At 53.3% G+C, this 17,885-nt stretch overlaps 1 protein-coding gene across 1 annotated transcript; it reads left to right on the top strand.

Moving 5' to 3' along the window:
• The first annotated feature begins 6,840 nt into the window (after positions 1 to 6,840).
• Positions 6,841 to 16,403, top strand: THEG (theg spermatid protein). The gene is made up of 8 exons (XM_043912553.1): positions 6,841 to 7,185; positions 7,981 to 8,097; positions 8,242 to 8,313; positions 8,736 to 8,797; positions 9,453 to 9,522; positions 10,608 to 10,725; positions 12,875 to 13,034; positions 16,111 to 16,403. The coding sequence occupies exons 1-8, from the start codon at positions 6,878 to 6,880 to the stop codon at positions 16,347 to 16,349; spliced, it is 1,146 nt and encodes a 381-aa protein (XP_043768488.1). The 5' UTR covers positions 6,841 to 6,877; the 3' UTR covers positions 16,350 to 16,403.
• Positions 16,404 to 17,885: the final 1,482 nt, after the last annotated feature.

Below are 17,885 nucleotides of genomic sequence, written 5' to 3'. Positions count from 1 at the left end.
TTGAAATCCTGACATGGAGGGCTTGGGACCCTGAAACTTCGGTTCTGCCTCCTCTGGGACACCCCTTTCCTGAGAAGATGGACACTGCACAGTCCAGCCCCCAGAGGCAGGAAGGGCAGTGGGTCCCTTGGCTTCTGTCACTAAACTGCGCGAGGCAAGCCATCTGCCTCCCTGGGGTGCTGCTGCCTTCAGAACAGACACCCGCAACTCAGTGACCATTGACTGGCCTGGCCTGGCTGCCTGCCTGCCTGCCCATGGTCCACGTCTCATCCTCCAGACACGTTTCCATGGCGATGGTGAAGGAAACACACCGCCCCTTCCACCTGACCCTGTCAGAGCTCACCCAGAGGGGAGAGCTGTATTTTGCTTTAGGGAGAGAGCCCCAGGGTCCCATGACAGAGGGGATGGGTGCAGAGGAGGGTGAGCACTGGGCCTTTGTGCAGGCCATGTTCTGCGGGCATAAAGGTTTGTAAAAAATGCTGCGGGGCAGGACAAATTTAATTATTACAGCAAAATGCAATCGTGCCACAGGCAAAAACGTTGAGGATTTTTATTGTAGCTCAGATTTTCCCTCAAGGTCTCCATCTCCCTTTCTCCTTGCTTTAGACAGCATCACTCCTGTGGTTCCAGCTCCTGGGAGCGGCCGGCCAAGGTCCTAGGTCCCATCAGGTGGCCTCTGTTCCCACCCTTCCAACACCACCCCTGGTGGTCCTATCTCCTGGATGCAGCTAATCTCTGTGTCTTCTCCTCACCTCATTTTGTTTCTCAGATCTGTGGGAACAGGTCCCCCTGCAGTCTCCTGGGGGAAGCTGTGCCGCTATACTTTGTCTTTAGCTCAGTGAGACCCAGTTGGACTTCTGACCCCAGACCTGTAAAAACAATGAACGTGTCTGCTTTGAAGCCACTACATTTGGGGCGATTTCTTACAGCAACTGCAGGAGACGCATGCAATGTCACCAGGTGCCGGGTTCCATGGTGACCCGTCACCCTTTCTTGCAGTACAGAACTGCCTCAGGGATGCCCGCAGTCTGGGAGTGATGTGGCCACAGAGCAGGAGGAGCCTTGGGAGGGGAGCACACAGTCTTTGAATTCTGAATCCCTGTTTTGGCCGCATTCATCTGTATTCTCACGGCCTGATGCGTTGCCTTTGAATTCTGACTTCCTGTCATGATTTTGGCAGTGTCCACTTGTATACCTATGGCCTGTTATACGTCCTCCAATCTTTCACCTAAATAAATATGTGCAAAAAGAAGTGTATTGTCTACATAAATGGAAAACCAGTACCACTTGCCATAAAGAAATAGAAGATATTTTTAAAGAGGAGAAGAAAAGAAGGTGTCAAAACTAGTGGATGAAACTTGATGAGGGGAAACAGAGTGCCTGCTATTAAAGTGGCTCTGTAAGGATGGCATTAATTTTAAGGGGAAGCACTTACTTGGCTGTGGAGGAGCCTGGGATGACCACCTAATGCAGAGGATGTTAGACCTCTAACTCAGTTAGACCACCTAACTCAGACCACCTAACTCAGTCATCCCTCCAGCGAGGGGACCTGGTGTTCTGGACACCACCTTCCCGGGAGGGCACACCACCTCTCACTGATCACGAGATGACAGGAAAGAAGCCCGGGTAGAAGGGTCTCCTCTAAAATAAATGATCAGGGAGCTTTCCCTGGTGGTCCAGTGGCTAAGACTCCACGCTCCAAATGCAGGGGGCTCAGGTTCAATCCCTGGTCAGAGAACTAGATACCATAGGTTACAACTAAAGATGCTGCATGCTGCAAGGAGACAGAAACATCCTGTCACACCAGGCCTGGCTCCTGGGCCAGGACAAAAAAAAGAAATAGCTATAAAGGATGTTACTGGGACAACCTGTAAAATCCGAACAAGAACGTATGAGTGATACTTTCTTCTGATTTTGGTCATCATGCTGAGGTGACAGCAGTCACCACCTGCAGTGATTTTGGAGTCCAAGAAAATTAAGTCTGTCACTATTTCCATTATTTCCCTATCTATTTGCCATGAAGTGATGGGACCTGATGCCATTATCTTAGTTTTTTGAATGTTGAGTTTTAAGTCAGCTTTTTCACTCTCCTCTTTCACCTTTATCAAGAGGCTCTTTAGTTCCTCTTTGCTTTCTGCCATAAAGGTGGTTTCATCTGCATATCTGAGGTTATTGATATTTCTCCTGGCAATCTTGATTTTAGCTTTTGCTTCCTCCATCCCAGCATTTCCCATGATGTACTCTGCATATAAGTTAAATAAGCAGGGTAACAATATACAGCCTTGATGTACTCCTTTCCCAATTTTGAACCAGTCCATTGTTCCATGTCCGGTTCTAACTGATGCTTCTTGACCTACATACAGGTTTCACAGGAGGCAGATAAGGTGGTCTGGTATTCCCATCTGTTGAAGAAGGAGGCACTCTATCCCACTCAGTGGCACCTTGAAGACACCAAGCCCCCTGTCCTTGCTTCGGGAAACATTCTTGTAGAAGGTGGGAGCCAGGGCAGGTTGCTGAGTGAGGGAAGAGTGTGGCTGGTCTCCAAGGAGATTAATTTAGCCTCAGAAAGGCCCATGCGTCTTTGATCTTTGGTCAAGGGCATTCCGCATCACCGCTGAAGTTTGCAAATGCGGCCCCAGCTGGAGGCACCACCGGAAGTAGCTTAGCTCTGAATGTTGGGGGTTCAAGTCCCTGAGCCGTCTTAGGTAATGACTTTGCCTCTCTGATCCTGTTTCCCCCTGGATGAAAGCGAAATGGGAATGATGATGATAAAGCGTACCTTGCAAGGACTGTGTGCTTGTGTGTATGGGAGGCGGTGGGGGAGGCGGGGCGTGGCTGGTGGGCCTTCAAGTAGATGCCACTGGGAAGCCGGTGAGGTTCGTTGTTAACGCCCGGGTGGAGGGACCAACGTGCCCTTGAGAGCAGCGACATCTTGTGTCCGTCACATGATACTGCAGCCTCTTCCCTGCGCTCGCGGAGCCCTGTTTCTCCTGTGGGCAGTCCAGGCACCACCTGGCTCCAGTGGAACCTCCATCCTAATGGGCTAACAAGACGACAGTTGTGTTAAAAATGCAATATGTGAGGTCATGATAAATGCCGTTCAACAACAGCAACAAAATCCCTGTAGATTTAGGTAGGAAAACAAGGAAGCTGTACTTCAGATGGGTGATCAGGGAAGGCTTCTTGGAGGAGGTGATATTTAAGGTGCCTATTGGGGAAAACATTCACATGAAAACCAAGGGAAGGGTGAGTGCACAGGTTGGTGGAATAGGGGAGAAACTTCATATTCTATTACAAGCTAATCACTACAGGATGTTGCCTCTAAACTTAAATTACACACAGTGGTCCATCGTGGGAGCCCAGCAGCCCAGGTAATGAGAATTAAGCCAAAATACCTTCGTTTAGCTCACAGAAAACTGCCTGACCAGGCCCAGCTATGAACAGCTGCAAGAGGAAGAAGTCCGGAGGCTTCCGGGAACCAGGAAATGCTTGATGTTACTCCCTCCCCTTTAGTAGAAAAGAAGCTTGGATCCTAACTCAGGTAAGATGGTTCTTGGGGCATAGTCCACTGCCTTCTCTGTCTGCTGGCTTTCCAAATACTGTCGCTACTCCTTGCTGCAACCCTTTGGATTTTCCTGTTGTGCTGCAAGTAGTAGGAGCTTGGCCTTGGGCTGCAAGAAGTTGGATGAGGGGCAGGGAGGGGGCCCCGGCAGGGTGATGGGGGCAGGGTGGTGGGTGGCAGGGACCCCGCAGACCTTCCTGAGCCACTTTGGCAAATTCCCTCAGGACCCAGGACTGGATGGGGAGGGTGGGCTTCAGTGATGCTTTGTTGGGTGCAGACAGCCCCAAGTTGCCACCTGAAATCACAGTCTGTTACTTCCTGTGTGTCTGGCCCCTGGGCCGGTCTCAGCGGGACCGCTGTCTGTCTGGACACACCATATCTGCTGGGGCTGCAGTGTTGGATGTGGCTTTTCCCCTCACTGTTGGGCTCCGAGCTGGGAGGAGGGAGTCTCACTGGGCACCGACCCAGACCTTCCGGATCCAGACCTCAGGGTGCTGCTTGGGCTTCCCCCCAGCATGCTGGATGCAGGGCAGTCAGCCTTCCTCCCTGGTGACCCTTGCAGTGGGCAGAGGCAGGAGTCAGGCCCAGGGCCTCACTTCGGCTCCATCCTGCTGGTCAAAGCACCCCGACTCGGATTGGGAGTGGGGGCGGGGAGCTGCCAGATGGCCACGTGTCGGGCAGCATCCCTCGGTTCTGGCTCATATTCTGCCTCCGGTCCGTATTCTGCCTCCCGACGCCTGGCTTCCCTGTTTTGAAATGAGTGATGTATTCAGTGCTCCCCAAATCAGGGGTGCCTTTCTCTATGTGTGCTGTGCCAAGTCACTTCAGTTGTGTCGGACTCTTTGTGACCCTATGGGCCCCTATGGACCCCCTATGGGCCCCCATGGACCCTGTGGGACCTGGAGGAGCCCATGCCAGGCTCCTCTGTCCATGGGATTCTCTGGGGAAAGAGTACTGAAACGGGTTGCCATGCCATTCTCCAGGGGCCCTTTTTCTGTGGTTCTTGCTTAATGTGGAGTGGTTTTAAAATAAACTGGGTGGAGGGAATTTGAGAGACAGGAGAGTGGTCACCCACTGCTTGCCTCTCTCCTCTTCTCTCCTTCTCCCTCCCCTTATGTGACCCTCAGTTGTTTTCTGTTTTTTTTTTTTTTTTATTGAGAGGGATTTCAAGCAATTGCTGGTTTTTAAAATGTTATTTTATTAAAGTATAGTTGATTTATAATGTTGTGTTAATTTCTGCTGTACAACAAAGTGACTCAGCTATTCATGTATATTCTCTTTCACATTCTTTTCCGTTACACTTTTTCACAGAATATGGAATATAGTTCCCTGTGCTATATAGTAAGGCCTTGTTGTTTATCCATCATGTGTATAACAGTTTGCATCTTCTAATCCCAAACTCCCAATCCATCCCTCCCCCACCCCCGCTTGGCAACCACATGTCTGTGAGTCCGTTTCTGTTTCATAGACAAGTTCATTTGTGTACATGTGACCCTCTCTTATCTGTTCACCCATCCATCCCACCACTTGCTCATTCATACTGTAAAGAACACCCACGAATGAGAACATCACCAGTAATGTCCCCGTCTACAATCCCCACCCTGAATCCTTCACACCATCACTGTCCTCTCCCTCTTTTTTTTTCTTATAATGAAAAGAATTTTTATGTTTTTTAAGAAACGTACTTCCAAGGAGGAATACAAGCTCTTAAAAAAAAAAATTGTTACTGTGCAGGGTCTTCATTGTTGCATTTTCTCTAGTTGTGGCGAGCGGGGATTCCTCTTGGTTTCAGTGCTTCGGCTTCTCATTGCAGTGACTTCTCTTGTTGTGGCCTGTGGGCTCTAGGGTGCGCTGGCTTTGGTAGTTGAGGCATGTGGGCTCAGTAGTTGCAGCTCCTGGGCTCTAGAGCATAGGCCCTATAATTATGGCACACGGGCTTAGTTGCTCTGTGGCACGTGGGATCCTCCCGGACCAGGGATCAACTCCCCTGTCTCCTGAGAAGGCAGGCAGATTTCCAACCACTGGACCGCCAAGAAAGTCCCCCCAAGTTCCCAAGAGAATTAATTGTGTCAAGTAACGGGAAGCCCAGACAGAGGGCTCCAGGGTTGCCAGGTTTGAAGGTGCAACAACAACCTTTCAGGCTCAAATCCTGCTGGTCTCAGGGTCACAGTGTGACAGGGAAGAACAAATCTCACTCCACATTACATCTGCTCCTTTGTTTAACCCTGTGCTCTGCAGCCTGTGCTTACCCCTGCTGGCTCTGCACCTCTCCTAACTAAAAGGATGCTGCTGGCAGCCTGTTCTCAGGGCTCTGACCTCCAAGAGCCCACTCATATGAAGATGAAAAGTTGCAGAGCAGAGAATAACATGTGTCTTCTTAGAGGTTTACAGGAGCGTGGTGACCTGACCTACATGGATGGCTGCAGGAACAGAGAATTCCCGTACCAGCAAGTCTGCAACAACAACCACACCCCTCCCTCACCTGGCCTTAAAAAGGTTTTACTGAATCCCTCTGGGGAGTTCAGGGTGTTGGGGTGGAAGCCACCCGTCTCCTTGTATGGCCTGTGATAAACATTTCTCTGCTTCAGACTCTAATATTATGGTTTGTTTGGCCTCACCGTGCATCGGGCACATGGACTTGTGACCGGGAACAAGATGGCTGCCTGAGCTCCAGACATCACACATAGTCCCAGAAACAACCAAGAAGAGAGTCTCTTCCTCCTGTCCCCTTTCAAGACAGAGGATGCCATCCCTCAAAGCCCCTGCAGACACCCTCTCTGGTCCCCTTTCTGAGCCTGTCCCAGGGAGGGTGTGGGACCCCTGATGAACTGTCACCACCAGCGGCAACTCCCCCATCTGAGCACAAATGACTAAGAGGAAGTGTAGGGTGAGCTGGATGTGTTCCAGCAGGAGCCCTTCCCTGAGAGTCACCCCCAGGCCCCAGTGAATGGGGTGCTCTCAGCCCCTGGCCTGGGAAGGCAACTTTCTACGAGGCAGACATAGACACTGACTGAAGAAGAAAGGAATAAGTGAGCAGCATCGTCTCAGGCCATGCCAGACACACAGAAAAGTCATGCCAGGTGCCGAGATGCAGAGAGACCTGGGGATTGGTCTGCCTTCCGAGGAGGTGCCCCCCAGGCTGGAGGGGTGGGTGGCCCCGGGAGCCTCGGTGCTGTCTGGGTGGGGGGGCACCTGCAGACAGACGTGCTGGGGGTGGAATGTGGGCTGAGAATGTGGGCAGGCCATTCTCTGGTTGCTGGGTGACCACAGACACATTTGGGTGTTGCGGGAGCAAGGCTGGGGAGGGCCTGGCACATGGGGGACCACCAGCAAAACTCGTTCTATAACCACCACACGTCGGAGGCCGAGGACCAGCCAGAGAGGGGGCAGGATGATGTCTCGCTGGGCCTCCAGGGCACGGTATATGAGAATGTAGAGTCTAAGGACCCCAAGTTCCAGGATCTGGATGATGGGGACCTGAAACTGGAAGACCAAGAAGAGGAGATTCCTCCTGAGGAGGTGGCTGAGGAAGAATCTGTAGATGCCCAGAACCCAGAAGAGGCCCTCTTGGAGCTCGAGAGGGTTCTGGAGAAAGACTTGGAGGAGGGCGTGCCTGAGATGAGGTGGGCTGGGGAGCGGGCGCCCAGGCTGGGGTGTGGCAGGAGTGGCCCTGGGGGTTGCTGCACTGGCCTGGGGGCTCTGGGCCCTTGCCCTCACTCTTAAGGGTGAAGGGGTCAGCTCCCTGCTGCCCCGAGGTGGATGTCAGCAAACCGCCCCTGTCTACGTGGCAGGAGACTTGGAGTGGGCAGAGGTCAGATGGCAGAGTTGAGAGGTTGTGAGCAGCCATCCACAGACAGAAAAAGAAGCTCTAAAGCTGAAACCCTTCCAAGTACCACAAATCACCAGAAATGTTTTTGGGTGAGAGGAGGACACCGGGAAATGAGCGGGTGCTCCCTCCTACCTATGGGACCCTGTGCCCTGGGATATGTCTGGGTCCCTTGGCCCCTACTCCTGGGTCAGCGCGCGTCCCCTTGGACACAGACAGGGGCCTTTGCCCTCTGGGGACATTGATTTCCAGCTCCCACGGAGCTGGCATGACAAGTACACAGATGGTGTGTGATGTGGCTGGCCAGGCAGGGGAACGGGGGCGTGGGTGGGGCTTGGGGAGGATGTCTGAGCCAGGAGGGGAGATGGGATGTCTGGGGCTCTCAGGGGCTTCCTGGGGGCACTCGCCCTGGCTCAGCGTCCCCTCTGGGGCCCGGCAGGGGGGAATTGAGGGACTGGCTGGTGCAGAGCTATGATTTCAGACCAGGTCTTGGTGGTGCTGGGTTCACCTCTAGAGGATGGGGCGGGAGCAGAAGGGTGGGGCCGCCTGCTGGGTGAGCAAGGGCTCGACCTCACCATCCACCTCCCCCCAGGCGGCTCTCCATCTCCCAGAGGACCCCTCGCACCTCCGTGAGCCTAGAGAGGAAGAAGAGGAGGCGGCTGTTTGAGCTGGCGAAGCCCAAGACCAACTGGCAAGTCTTGAAAGACAGGTGAGGCAGCGGGCGGGCGGGCGGGCGGCTGGCCTGGTGGGTGTGGTGGTGGTGGGGGGCGGTCTGAGAGGGGATGGGCAGCAGCCCCAGACCGACCTGGTCCAGGGGGGCCCAGTGCGGAGGCTGGCGGGCCTGTCTCCGTAGGATGGGGTGCTGCTGCAGGGGCCACGCCTGGGTGTCCCCGCGCATGCGGAGCCTGCAGTTCTGTATCTACTGGTGAGTCTGGGGCCCCCTCCTCTCCTGGGCCGGGGAGGGGAGAGGGCTCTGCACTGGGCCCCACCCCAGGATTCTCAGTCCCACCCGGAGCTCTGGACCCCAGCCCCTGGCTGAGGTGGGCCTGTACCAGCACCGCCTGGGCTCCCTTCTCAGTTAGGCCTCTTTTTTTTTTTTTCCAGCTCCCTCCTTCTCTGAACACCAGCCTTGCTAAATAATCTACACTCTCCCGTGCCCCTCAGGCCTCCCTGTCTTGTTCCTCTCTGACCTGCCCCTGCTGCCATCCACTTGCTCTCTCCCTTTCTCCCCCTCCAGCTGCACTCCTCCCACTGTTTGTGTTCATGGGGTGCCCTGAGCTCTGCTTCTGAGTGGGGTACACCCGCCGGGGCTGGCTCCCCTCATGAGCCCTGCTGGCTATGTTCCAGGCCATCCGTGTACTGGACAGAGAGATTTCTCGAGGACACCACCCTCACCATCACTGTGCCCGGTAGGTCCACCTGCCCACTGCCTGCGCTTCTTTGTGGGGGTGCTGGAGTGGAGACTGGGGCTGGCCTGGTGCCTATGGCCCGGTTGCCCCTATCTTACCCTGGCCTGTGCCTGGCTCTGATAGGGGAGACTTTGGGGCCTCCCAGGCCCAAGCCTCTCAGGGCTTCTGTGGGGCTGCCCCTCTGCTGTCTTCCAGGAGTGTCCCCCCAGCCTTCCAGGGAGGGTGTCTCCTCTCCTAGCTGGAGGTTGGTCCTGGGGGAGGAGTGGGAGCAAACTCTCCAGGGGAAATCGCAGTTTGCATCTCAGCCAAGGTAGGGTCAGGATGAAGTTCACAAAAAACCCCTTTCCTTTCCAGAGCTTGTTTCTGGAGCGACACTCAGTCTCAGGGCAAGTTCTCACTCAGGTTTAGAATTTCTGCCACCCCCAGTTAGCACGGAGGCCCCCTCAAGCCCAGGCCCATCCTGACTTCAGGCCCAAATCCACAGCAGGGCCAAGGAGCAGAGGGGCCTGAGCAAGCCCTCTCATGTGTCCTGTGGTCCCCAGTGGGGGTGTCTGGTATGAGCTGTCACCTGGTGTGAAGCCAGGTCAGGAGGAAGAGAGCCCTGGGTGGAAGGGGACGGCAGCTTTCCAGGGCAGCTGCTTCTCCTTTTGTGCAGAGGTGTCCCGCCGGGTGGAGGAGCTGGCCCGACCCAAGAGGTTCTACTCGGAGTATTACAACAACAACAGGTAGGGGGTTCCGGGAAGAGACCTCTCTCCGTCAGGGTGTCGTAGCGGGGAAGGGCCCGGCCAGGTGACCATCCACGCGGCCAGGTGACCATCCACGCGGCCCGGGCCTCGGGCACCAAGCCTTTGAGGCCCAGTGGCCCAGACAGGATGGGATGCTGGTGGGTCTCAAGGCAGGTGCTTGAGTCCCCTAGGCAGCGGGTGGCTGTGAAGTTTAGTTTTAGGTGCCTGCCTCCTGGTGTGACTCTGTCTTAGCACATGGGGCTTCCACGATGGCCAATGTGGGGTCTGAAGTTATTCCACACAGACTCTGCTTTCATCTCTCACTCACACATGGAAGGATAAGTGACTGAGGGGAGTCCCACTTACCAGGGTTAACCAGTTCCAGCCACTGGCTCTGTGCCGGTCTTGTGACAATAGCTTTTCCCCTTAATGCTGGTCAGAGAATAATCTGGAGGTACCTCTGAGGGACCAGTCATCTGGGGTGACCTCTGTGGGACCTGTGATCTGGAGTGACCTCTGTACAAACAGTTCTGTCATGCTTGCCCTGAAGAGGAGGGCCCCAGGCCTTCTGGCCAGGCTGACAGTATTTATCTGCTTCATTCCAGCCTCACCCCAGATTACAGGTCACACAGAGGTCACCATAGATTACAGAACTGCATGCCAGGCTCACAGAGGTGAAAATAAGAGAGGAATTGGCCTCGGATCAATGAAATAAGGCTGTTTCTGGGGCAGAGGCAGAGCTGAGACATGAGTTTGGGGGGCAGGCTGGGCTCACTTCATCCCTTTGGTCCACCTCCTGACTCCATCCTGATGGCGGGGGCTGTGGGGGCAGCAGGGAGGGTACAAACCAGGAGAGCATTGCTCCATCCTTGAGAAGAAGTTGGGGCTCTGTTAGGGGTTCTTTTAAGGATCCATCTTGGAGGGATTAGAAAACCCTCTTCTGCACCAGGCTCTCCTGAACCCTAGAATCAGAGAGGAGTCGCACATGCGTGCACAGACACATCTTTCTGCAGGGCCAGGGTCTCAGACACACACAGACATGGCCCCCGGGTGGGCTGGGGTCTCAGACTTAGGCTTTCCCTTAGGACCACTTCTATCTGGCCCATTCCGCGGTCCACGTTGGAGTATCGAGCATCCAACCGCCTACGGGAACTGGCCACCCCAAAGGTCCGAAACAACATCTGGAGCATAAACATGTCCGAGGTGGGTGCCCTTCCGTCCCTGGAGCTCCCCGGCTCCCTCCGGGGGGCCTGCCTGGCCCCCACCCCTACCCAGGGGCTCAGAGGACACACAAGGACAAGAGGGAACAGGCGTGTGGCTGCTTCTCTTAGCCATCCGGAGTCCCAGTGTGGGTTCAAGAAGCCCGCCCCCTTCACTTTCCCCGCCCCCCCACTTCCCCCAACCCCCCTTACTCCCCCCCTCTTACTTTCCTCTGCTCCCTTGAAGGCGGGCAGGGATCACGCTCCTCTGCTGGTCAGGTCAGCGTGGAGGGGAGCCCCAAGCCATCTGCTCGAATGAGTGCATGACAACCGGTTCAGAGGTGGCACCAGAGTTCAGTCCATCCTGAATCCGGCCCTTATATCTCCCCATGGCATGTGGGACCTTAGTTCCCTGACTAGGGATGGAACCTGGGCCTCTTGCATTGGATAAGTGAAAGTGAAAGTTTTAGTTGCTCAGTTGTGTCCGACCATTTGTGACTCCCATGAATTGTAGCCTACTCGGCTCCTTTATCCTTAGAATTCTCCAGGCAAGAATACTGGAGTTGGTTGCTATTTCCTTTTGCAGGGGATCTTCCTGACCCAAGGATTGAAGCCGGGTCTCCTGCATTGTAGGCAGATTCTTTTACTATCTGAGCCACCTGCATTAGAAGGGGGAGTCTTAACCCCTGGACCACCTGGGAAGTCCTGGACCATGTGATTTAACATGTGTGGAAGAGCTTGTCCCTGGGTGTTTTTGTGTGGTTGTTTGACAGACCAACCCTCCCCGCCCCCTCCTGACTTGAAGACTTTTACAACTGAATTCAGACATTACATGGTTTGGATGGTTTAAAACCACACCAACAACAGGGAGCAGTTTTTCAGACCTATCCCTCGGACTGCAGTCCTCATTTTTCCCCAAATAAAACTTTAACTCACAACTCTCAAAAAGATGAAAAAATAAAAATAAAGTAATAAACATACCAACAATGATCCAACTAGAAGAATTTAACAATAATACCTTAGTGTTCAAATCCCCAATCCATGTTCCATTTCCCCAGTTGTCTCAAAGAAGGCTTCACAGTCAGTTGGTTTGGACAAGAATCCAGAGGAGAATCTGGCCTCAGCTTTTCCTGGGAGGTGTGCCTACTGTTTTCCCGGCCCCTGCCCTACCTCTGCCAGTTCAGCCTTTAAGCCTTTTTGTGCTCCAGCATCCTCTGTGGCTCCCTAGTGCCCAAGGAAGCTGGCAGGATGGGGCCTTCTCCACCCTTACTCTCCCTTGTGCCTCCCTGGGAATAAATACAGGTCCCTCAACAAGTCTCCGGCCCTGGCATGCACAGGGCATGGAGTGGTCATCAATATTATTTGAATGTGTGGATGAATGAATTTTCCCTGCCCGTCACCGCTCCAGGCTGGCGGTCCCTTGAGGGTAGGACTGCAGGCTGATTCATCCACCTCAGCTGGTGACTGGAGCTGTGCGGACTGTTGATGGGGGGAAGAAGGAGGGGAGGAGAGGAGGGGGGATGGAATGGGTGGTTGAGAGGGACATTAAATTGTAAACACCAGGATGTCTTTGGTATGAGTAGTATATGTGATTTCTAAGCAGCACAATTTCAGGAGGAAAGAGACATAGATTTTAATGACGGCCCTAAGGATCATTTCAGCCAATCCTCTGCCTCTGGGCAGTATCCTACCCAGCAGAGTACACCCTGTGGAGAGCTTCTGTAAAACATTAAATGTTACATACAAACAAAGTGCTTGTGCAATTTACCCTCCTACCAGCTATGCATCGGGTTCTCTGTCCTCCCACCTTCCTGCCAGGGTTGGATGATGCCAGACTTTGTCACTTTTGCCAAATTTGTTGGCATGGAGTGATATTTTGCTATTTTAATTTGCATTTCCCTGTTGCACAGAAAGGATTATTGATCCTTTGGGTTTACTTTCCTTCATGATTAGCTATTTCCTACTGATTTTTCATGTTATTGACTTAAAGAACCTCTTTATATATGATGGCTACTAATCCTTTGCTGAACACACTGCAGACTAACTTCCTAGCCAGTCTTTTGTCTTTCAGCATTGCTTATGGGATCTTTTGACCCAGGGGTGTGTGAAACAGCACAGGCTGCTTTATTCTCTCCTTCTAACTGTGTTTCTAGGTGTCCCAAGTGTCCAGGGCAGCCCAGATGGCCATTCCCAGTTCGAGGATCATCCGACTGGCAAAGCCCAAGGCTCCAGCCACCCTGCTGGAAGAGTGGGACCCCATGCCAAAACCCAAGCCACACGTGTCAGACTATAACCGCCTTCTTCACCTGGCCAGTAAGTGGGTCCCGGGGGGTGCTCGATGTCTCATGAAGCACTCTTCCACACTGGATGCAGTTGGGACTGGCTAGTCCTCTTGGAGCTGGTTCTGCAAGATTCGTGTTCCCCTGGCTCCCACTAACCTGCAAACCCACTGTCTGAATCCCTGTGGGCAGTTCATACTGCATCTGCTCGAATTCCTTGGGGGCTGGCAGAGGGTATCACTCCTCCTGGGATGGGGGTTATTGGCCTGAGCTGAGTGCATCATCTGAGTGGGTCTTCCAGCACGGCACATAGGTGCAGAAGGGAAACCTGGGATGCAGGCCAGTGCCTGGAGAGCCAAGCTGGGACCTAAGGGTGCTGGCCAGAGTCTCTTCCTGTCCTTGAAAATAAAGGAAGACCTGGCTCCCCCACAACAGAAGTAATATGCAGTAATTGTAGAGAATCTGAAAAATGTACCAAGACATGAAGAAAGGGATCTCACCACCCAAAGGCAGTCAGGGCCTTGGGAAACTCGAGTGTGCCCCGGCTCTTGGCGCAGGATCACCAGGGAGCTTGACTGGCCATTTTGGTTTACTCTGCTGTGTCTTTTTCTCAGTTTCCTATTTCCTGTTTTTGTTGGGGGGTTGGGGGAGGGAATTCATTTGCAGCAGCTCTTTATGTGAGATGATCACTAACCCTTTGTTGAGCACTTTGCAAAGTAACTTCTTCTCAGTCATTTTTCTTTGGAGCTTGCTTATAGTTTCTTTTGTTTGTTGATTCATTCATCTGTTTCCTTGGTGGTGGTTTAGTCGCTCACTTGCGTCCACGACTCTTTGTGACCTCGTGGACCATAGCGAGGCTCCTCTGTCCATGGGATTCTCCAGGCAAGAGCACTGGAGTGGGTTGCCATTTCCTCCTCCAGGGGTTCTTCCCGACCCCAGGATTGAACCTGGATCTCCCGCATTACAAGCAGATTCCTTACCACTGAGCCAGCAGGGAAGCCCCTTAATATTTGTTAAAGTATTCGTTGAATTTGTTGAAGATTGGTTAAATGAACAGAGACACAAGCACACATGCACTTCTGCCTCTCACACACACATGCACGGACACACACACATCTGGAACATAAGCACATATACATTTGTACATACACATGTGTGTGTATTCATCCAAGCTTCACAGGAGCATGTTATCAACACATATCCCTCTGTGTGTGTATGTATGGATAAGACTGGCATAGGGCCATGTATTTCCAACTGCAGACTCCCACCCACTGATGGTTTTGACCAGCATTTAAAAAGTGAAGAGAGGGAACACGCCGTGCAGGGTCCCTGGGCAACACTGGTCTATGCAATATGGGTGCTGTGTGGCTGTGGATAGGTCACACTGTCAGCTTGTGACCGACAGATTTTCAGAGCCCAGATGTTACACCAGGGGGAGCCCCCGAGTCTCCCTTAGGAATCCAGGAAGGTGGGCTCTGGCAGGTCCTCCCAAGGCCCCCAATACACCCTTTGGGGGCCCCAGCACAGGCCCCCCTTCTTTTCACTGAGGGCCTCTCCCCAGAGCTGCAGCTCCTCTGCTGAGTGGAGACAGCCTTTTGCATTTGCAGAGTCTTGGGGCAAAGAGGGGTTTGGAAAGGAAACCCTCAAAAATGAAGGGCCTAGAGATTGGGGTGGTCACCAGTAGTCACCAGTGGTCACTCTCTCCTGGTCCCCATGTGGGCCAAGCCCCGAGGCTCCCACTGTGGGGGAAGGGGTGGTGAAGAGGTAGGGGGTCCAAGCAGGAGCAGGGCCAGGGCTCCCAGCCAGTGAGCAGTGGGCCCGGCTGAGCCTTAGGTCTGCTCTGAGACCTGTCTGTCCACGACTGAAATGGACTGAATGTCAATCAACCTATTGATTTAATTCAATTAATGGATTTTATTAAAATTAAAAAGGATAAAATCCCGGTCCATAAGGGGTGCTGGTCACATGTGGCTGGTGGACCCTATGGGGAGGACCCAGCTGGGGCCACAGGTGCATGGGCAGTGGGGGCTGATGGAGCCCTTGCCTCACCCCCAGCCACCAGGGCACCTATGTCTGCTCCTCCAGCCCCTGTCTGGGCCCGTGACCATTTGAGACATTGTTCTTCATGACTCACCCTTCAAAATGCACAGTTCAGTACTTCCCAGTACACTCACAGAGAGCTGTGGGCACATTACTGCAATCCATTTTATTTATTAAAAAAATTATATATTATTTTACTTATTTAAAAAAAATTTTATTGAAGTGTAGTTGAATTACAAAATTGTGTTAATTTCTGCCAAACAGCAAAGTGACTCAATTATACACATTCTTTTTCATATTTTTTTCCATGATCTTTTATCACAGGAATTTTTAACTCCTAATTTTGTATTGGGATATAGCCAATTAACAATGCTGTGATAGTTTCAGGCGAACAGTGAAGGGACTCAGGCATACACGTGCATGTATCTGTTCTCCCCCAAACTCACTCCCATCCTGGCTGCCATGTAACATTGAGTTATATAACACACCAGCAGAGTTCCAAGTATCACCGGATATTGAATATAGTTCCCTGCGCTCTACAGTAGGACCTTGTTGTCTGTCCATCCTGTGTATAATATAGTTTGCATCTGCTAACCCCAAACTCCCAATTCTTCCCTTCCCTCCCACCTCCCCCACTGGCATCCACCAGTCTGTTCTCTGTGTCCCACACAATCAATTCCAGAACATTCCACCACTCCAAAGTGAAGCTCCATCTCCATCAGCTGTCCCCCTCAGCTGCTCCCCAGCCCCTGACCACCAGGAACCCACTCACTTTGTGGTCAGCCTGTTCTGGACGTTTCCCATCAGTGGAATCACACCCTGTGTGTCCTTCTGTGCCTGCTTCTCTCACTGAGCATCGTGTTCTCAGGGTCCATCCACGTGGTAACGAGTGTCAGGTCTTCTCTTCATGGCTGAGTGATGCTCGCGTGTGTGGAGGGACGCGTGTGTTTATCCATCATCTGCTGAGGGACAGGACATTGAATTTGGGAGCTCTGACTCAGAAGACTGTTCTCCGTGGGGACGGGGCGCTCCGGCTGCTGACACTGCGCCCCGCCTCCCGCCCCCTCCAGTGCCCAAGGCCCAGTCGGACAAGTGTGTTCCTGACCGCGACCCGCGCTGGGAGGTGCTGGAGGTCACCAAGAAGGCAGTGGCTAGTCCCCGCATCCTGTCTCTGGCAAAACCCCGAGTGCGGAAGGACCTGAATGAGGGCTATGACCCCTCCCATGTGTCCCCTGCCGCCCTGGTGGCGCAGGCGTCCCCTCGCCTGTACGAGCTCGCTACCCCCAAGACCATCACCAAGAAAGCATGAACCTCAGGCCTGGCCCCTGAGCCCGTTCCCAGTAAACACCCAAGTGCAACCTGACCCTGTGTGTGGCTCTGAGTGCCTTGGCCTGGAGGCGGGAGGACAGTGGCTGAAAGAGGAGACAATAATAATAATGATGTTTATGTTTGCATCCAGCCTGCAATCCTGCAGCCTTTTTTCCCACTCATGTTCCCCTGCCGTCGCCAGCCCCTCAGACAGCACACCTCCCCCTCCGCATGTCAGAAATTTCCCTCTGAGTCCTGTCCTGACTTGCTGATCTATAATGTCCACAGCACCTTGAGCTCTGTGAGGAACCAGCTAATGCCTGCTGCACAATTTACTGATCTTTGCAGGGGGAGCCTGTTGGGGACCATCAGTGTCTAAGGTCCCCTTGTGGGGACCACTGTGCTGAGGTGGAGACTGAGGGTCATAGAGTTTGTGAAAGACCCACAGGCCCCATCCCCACGTGAGTTTCCTATAGCAGCTGGAACAAGTCAGCTCAAACAGGGGGCTAGAAACCACACAGATTCATTCTCTGACAGTCCTGAAGTCAGGAGTCCAGCTCAGGCCCCACAGGGATGAATCCAGGCTTGGGCAGGGCTGGTCCCTCTGGAGGCTCCCGGGGAGCACAGGCTCCCCACTTTTCCAGCTTCTAGAGGCACCATATCCTTGGCTTGTGGCCCCGCCCTCCATCCTCGTAGCCAACAGCACAGCATCTCCTGTCTCTCTGCTTCTGACTCCCTCTCATAAGGATCCTGTGATGTGATCTCCACTCCCTCTCATAAGGATCCTGTGATGATATTGGGACCCCCGGGGAATCCAGGGTAGTCCCCATCTCAGGGGTCTTAGCTTAATCCACCTGCAAAGTCTCTTCGGCCTCGTGACATATTTACAGGCCCAGGGACCAGGAGCGGGGTGTCTCTGTGGCTGTTGTTCTGCTGAGCACAGTGGGAGAATCTCTTGTCTGCATCTGCAGTCCTAGATAGTTTTGTTTGCCTCTGGCTCCTGCTCATTCACTTGGGGACCAATTGCTGGGTCCTAAAGGGGTGGCGTCCTGACTGCTCTCACGTCTTCTCTCAAGCCCACCACGCGTCAGGTCCCGAGCCATGATTCCCAGACGCTTTGAGGACACTACTTCACTCAGTGACGTAAAGGACATTTGTTGAGTGTTAATAGGTGCAGACCTGGATGGAGGTTCAGAAGAAAAAGGTTAAAAAGAAACCCACCCTCATCTTCTCTGAATGACCTGGCAGCACAGATGGATGGATGCACAGATGCCTCGCTAAGCCTGTGGGTGCCGCCGAGTGCAGGTTTCTTGTAGGTGGGCAGGGCGATGGCCACACACACTCGTCTGGTGATGACATGACCCCTGCTCTCTCCCTGTTGCTCTGGTGGGTACCACTGTCGTGATGAAGACCAGAAGCACATCCACACAGACTCACACCCCCGGTGAGTCAGGAGTCCCGCCTGGAACCAGGGTGGCCTGCATCCAGCACGGTGGACTATGGGGTCAGCTGATTACCGCCCCAAAGATGTCCGGGT

Source organism: Cervus elaphus, chromosome 9 (assembly GCF_910594005.1).
Source record: "Cervus elaphus chromosome 9, mCerEla1.1, whole genome shotgun sequence".
In the NCBI taxonomy this organism is placed as follows: Eukaryota; Metazoa; Chordata; class Mammalia; order Artiodactyla; family Cervidae; genus Cervus; species Cervus elaphus.
The sequence above is the reverse complement of the archived record's forward strand: the minus strand, read 5'-3'. Positions and strand labels throughout refer to the sequence as shown.

Bases quoted from the DNA above. Each gene is read 5' to 3' on its own strand.
- THEG (XM_043912553.1), top strand. From the start codon at position 6,878: ATGGGGGACCACCAGCAAAACTCGTTCTATAACCACCACACGTCGGAG. The intron at 8,098-8,241 runs GTGAGGCAGCGG...CTGTCTCCGTAG, and splicing joins TGGCAAGTCTTGAAAGACAG to GATGGGGTGCTGCTGCAGGG. The intron at 10,726-12,874 runs GTGGGTGCCCTT...CTGTGTTTCTAG, and splicing joins GGAGCATAAACATGTCCGAG to GTGTCCCAAGTGTCCAGGGC.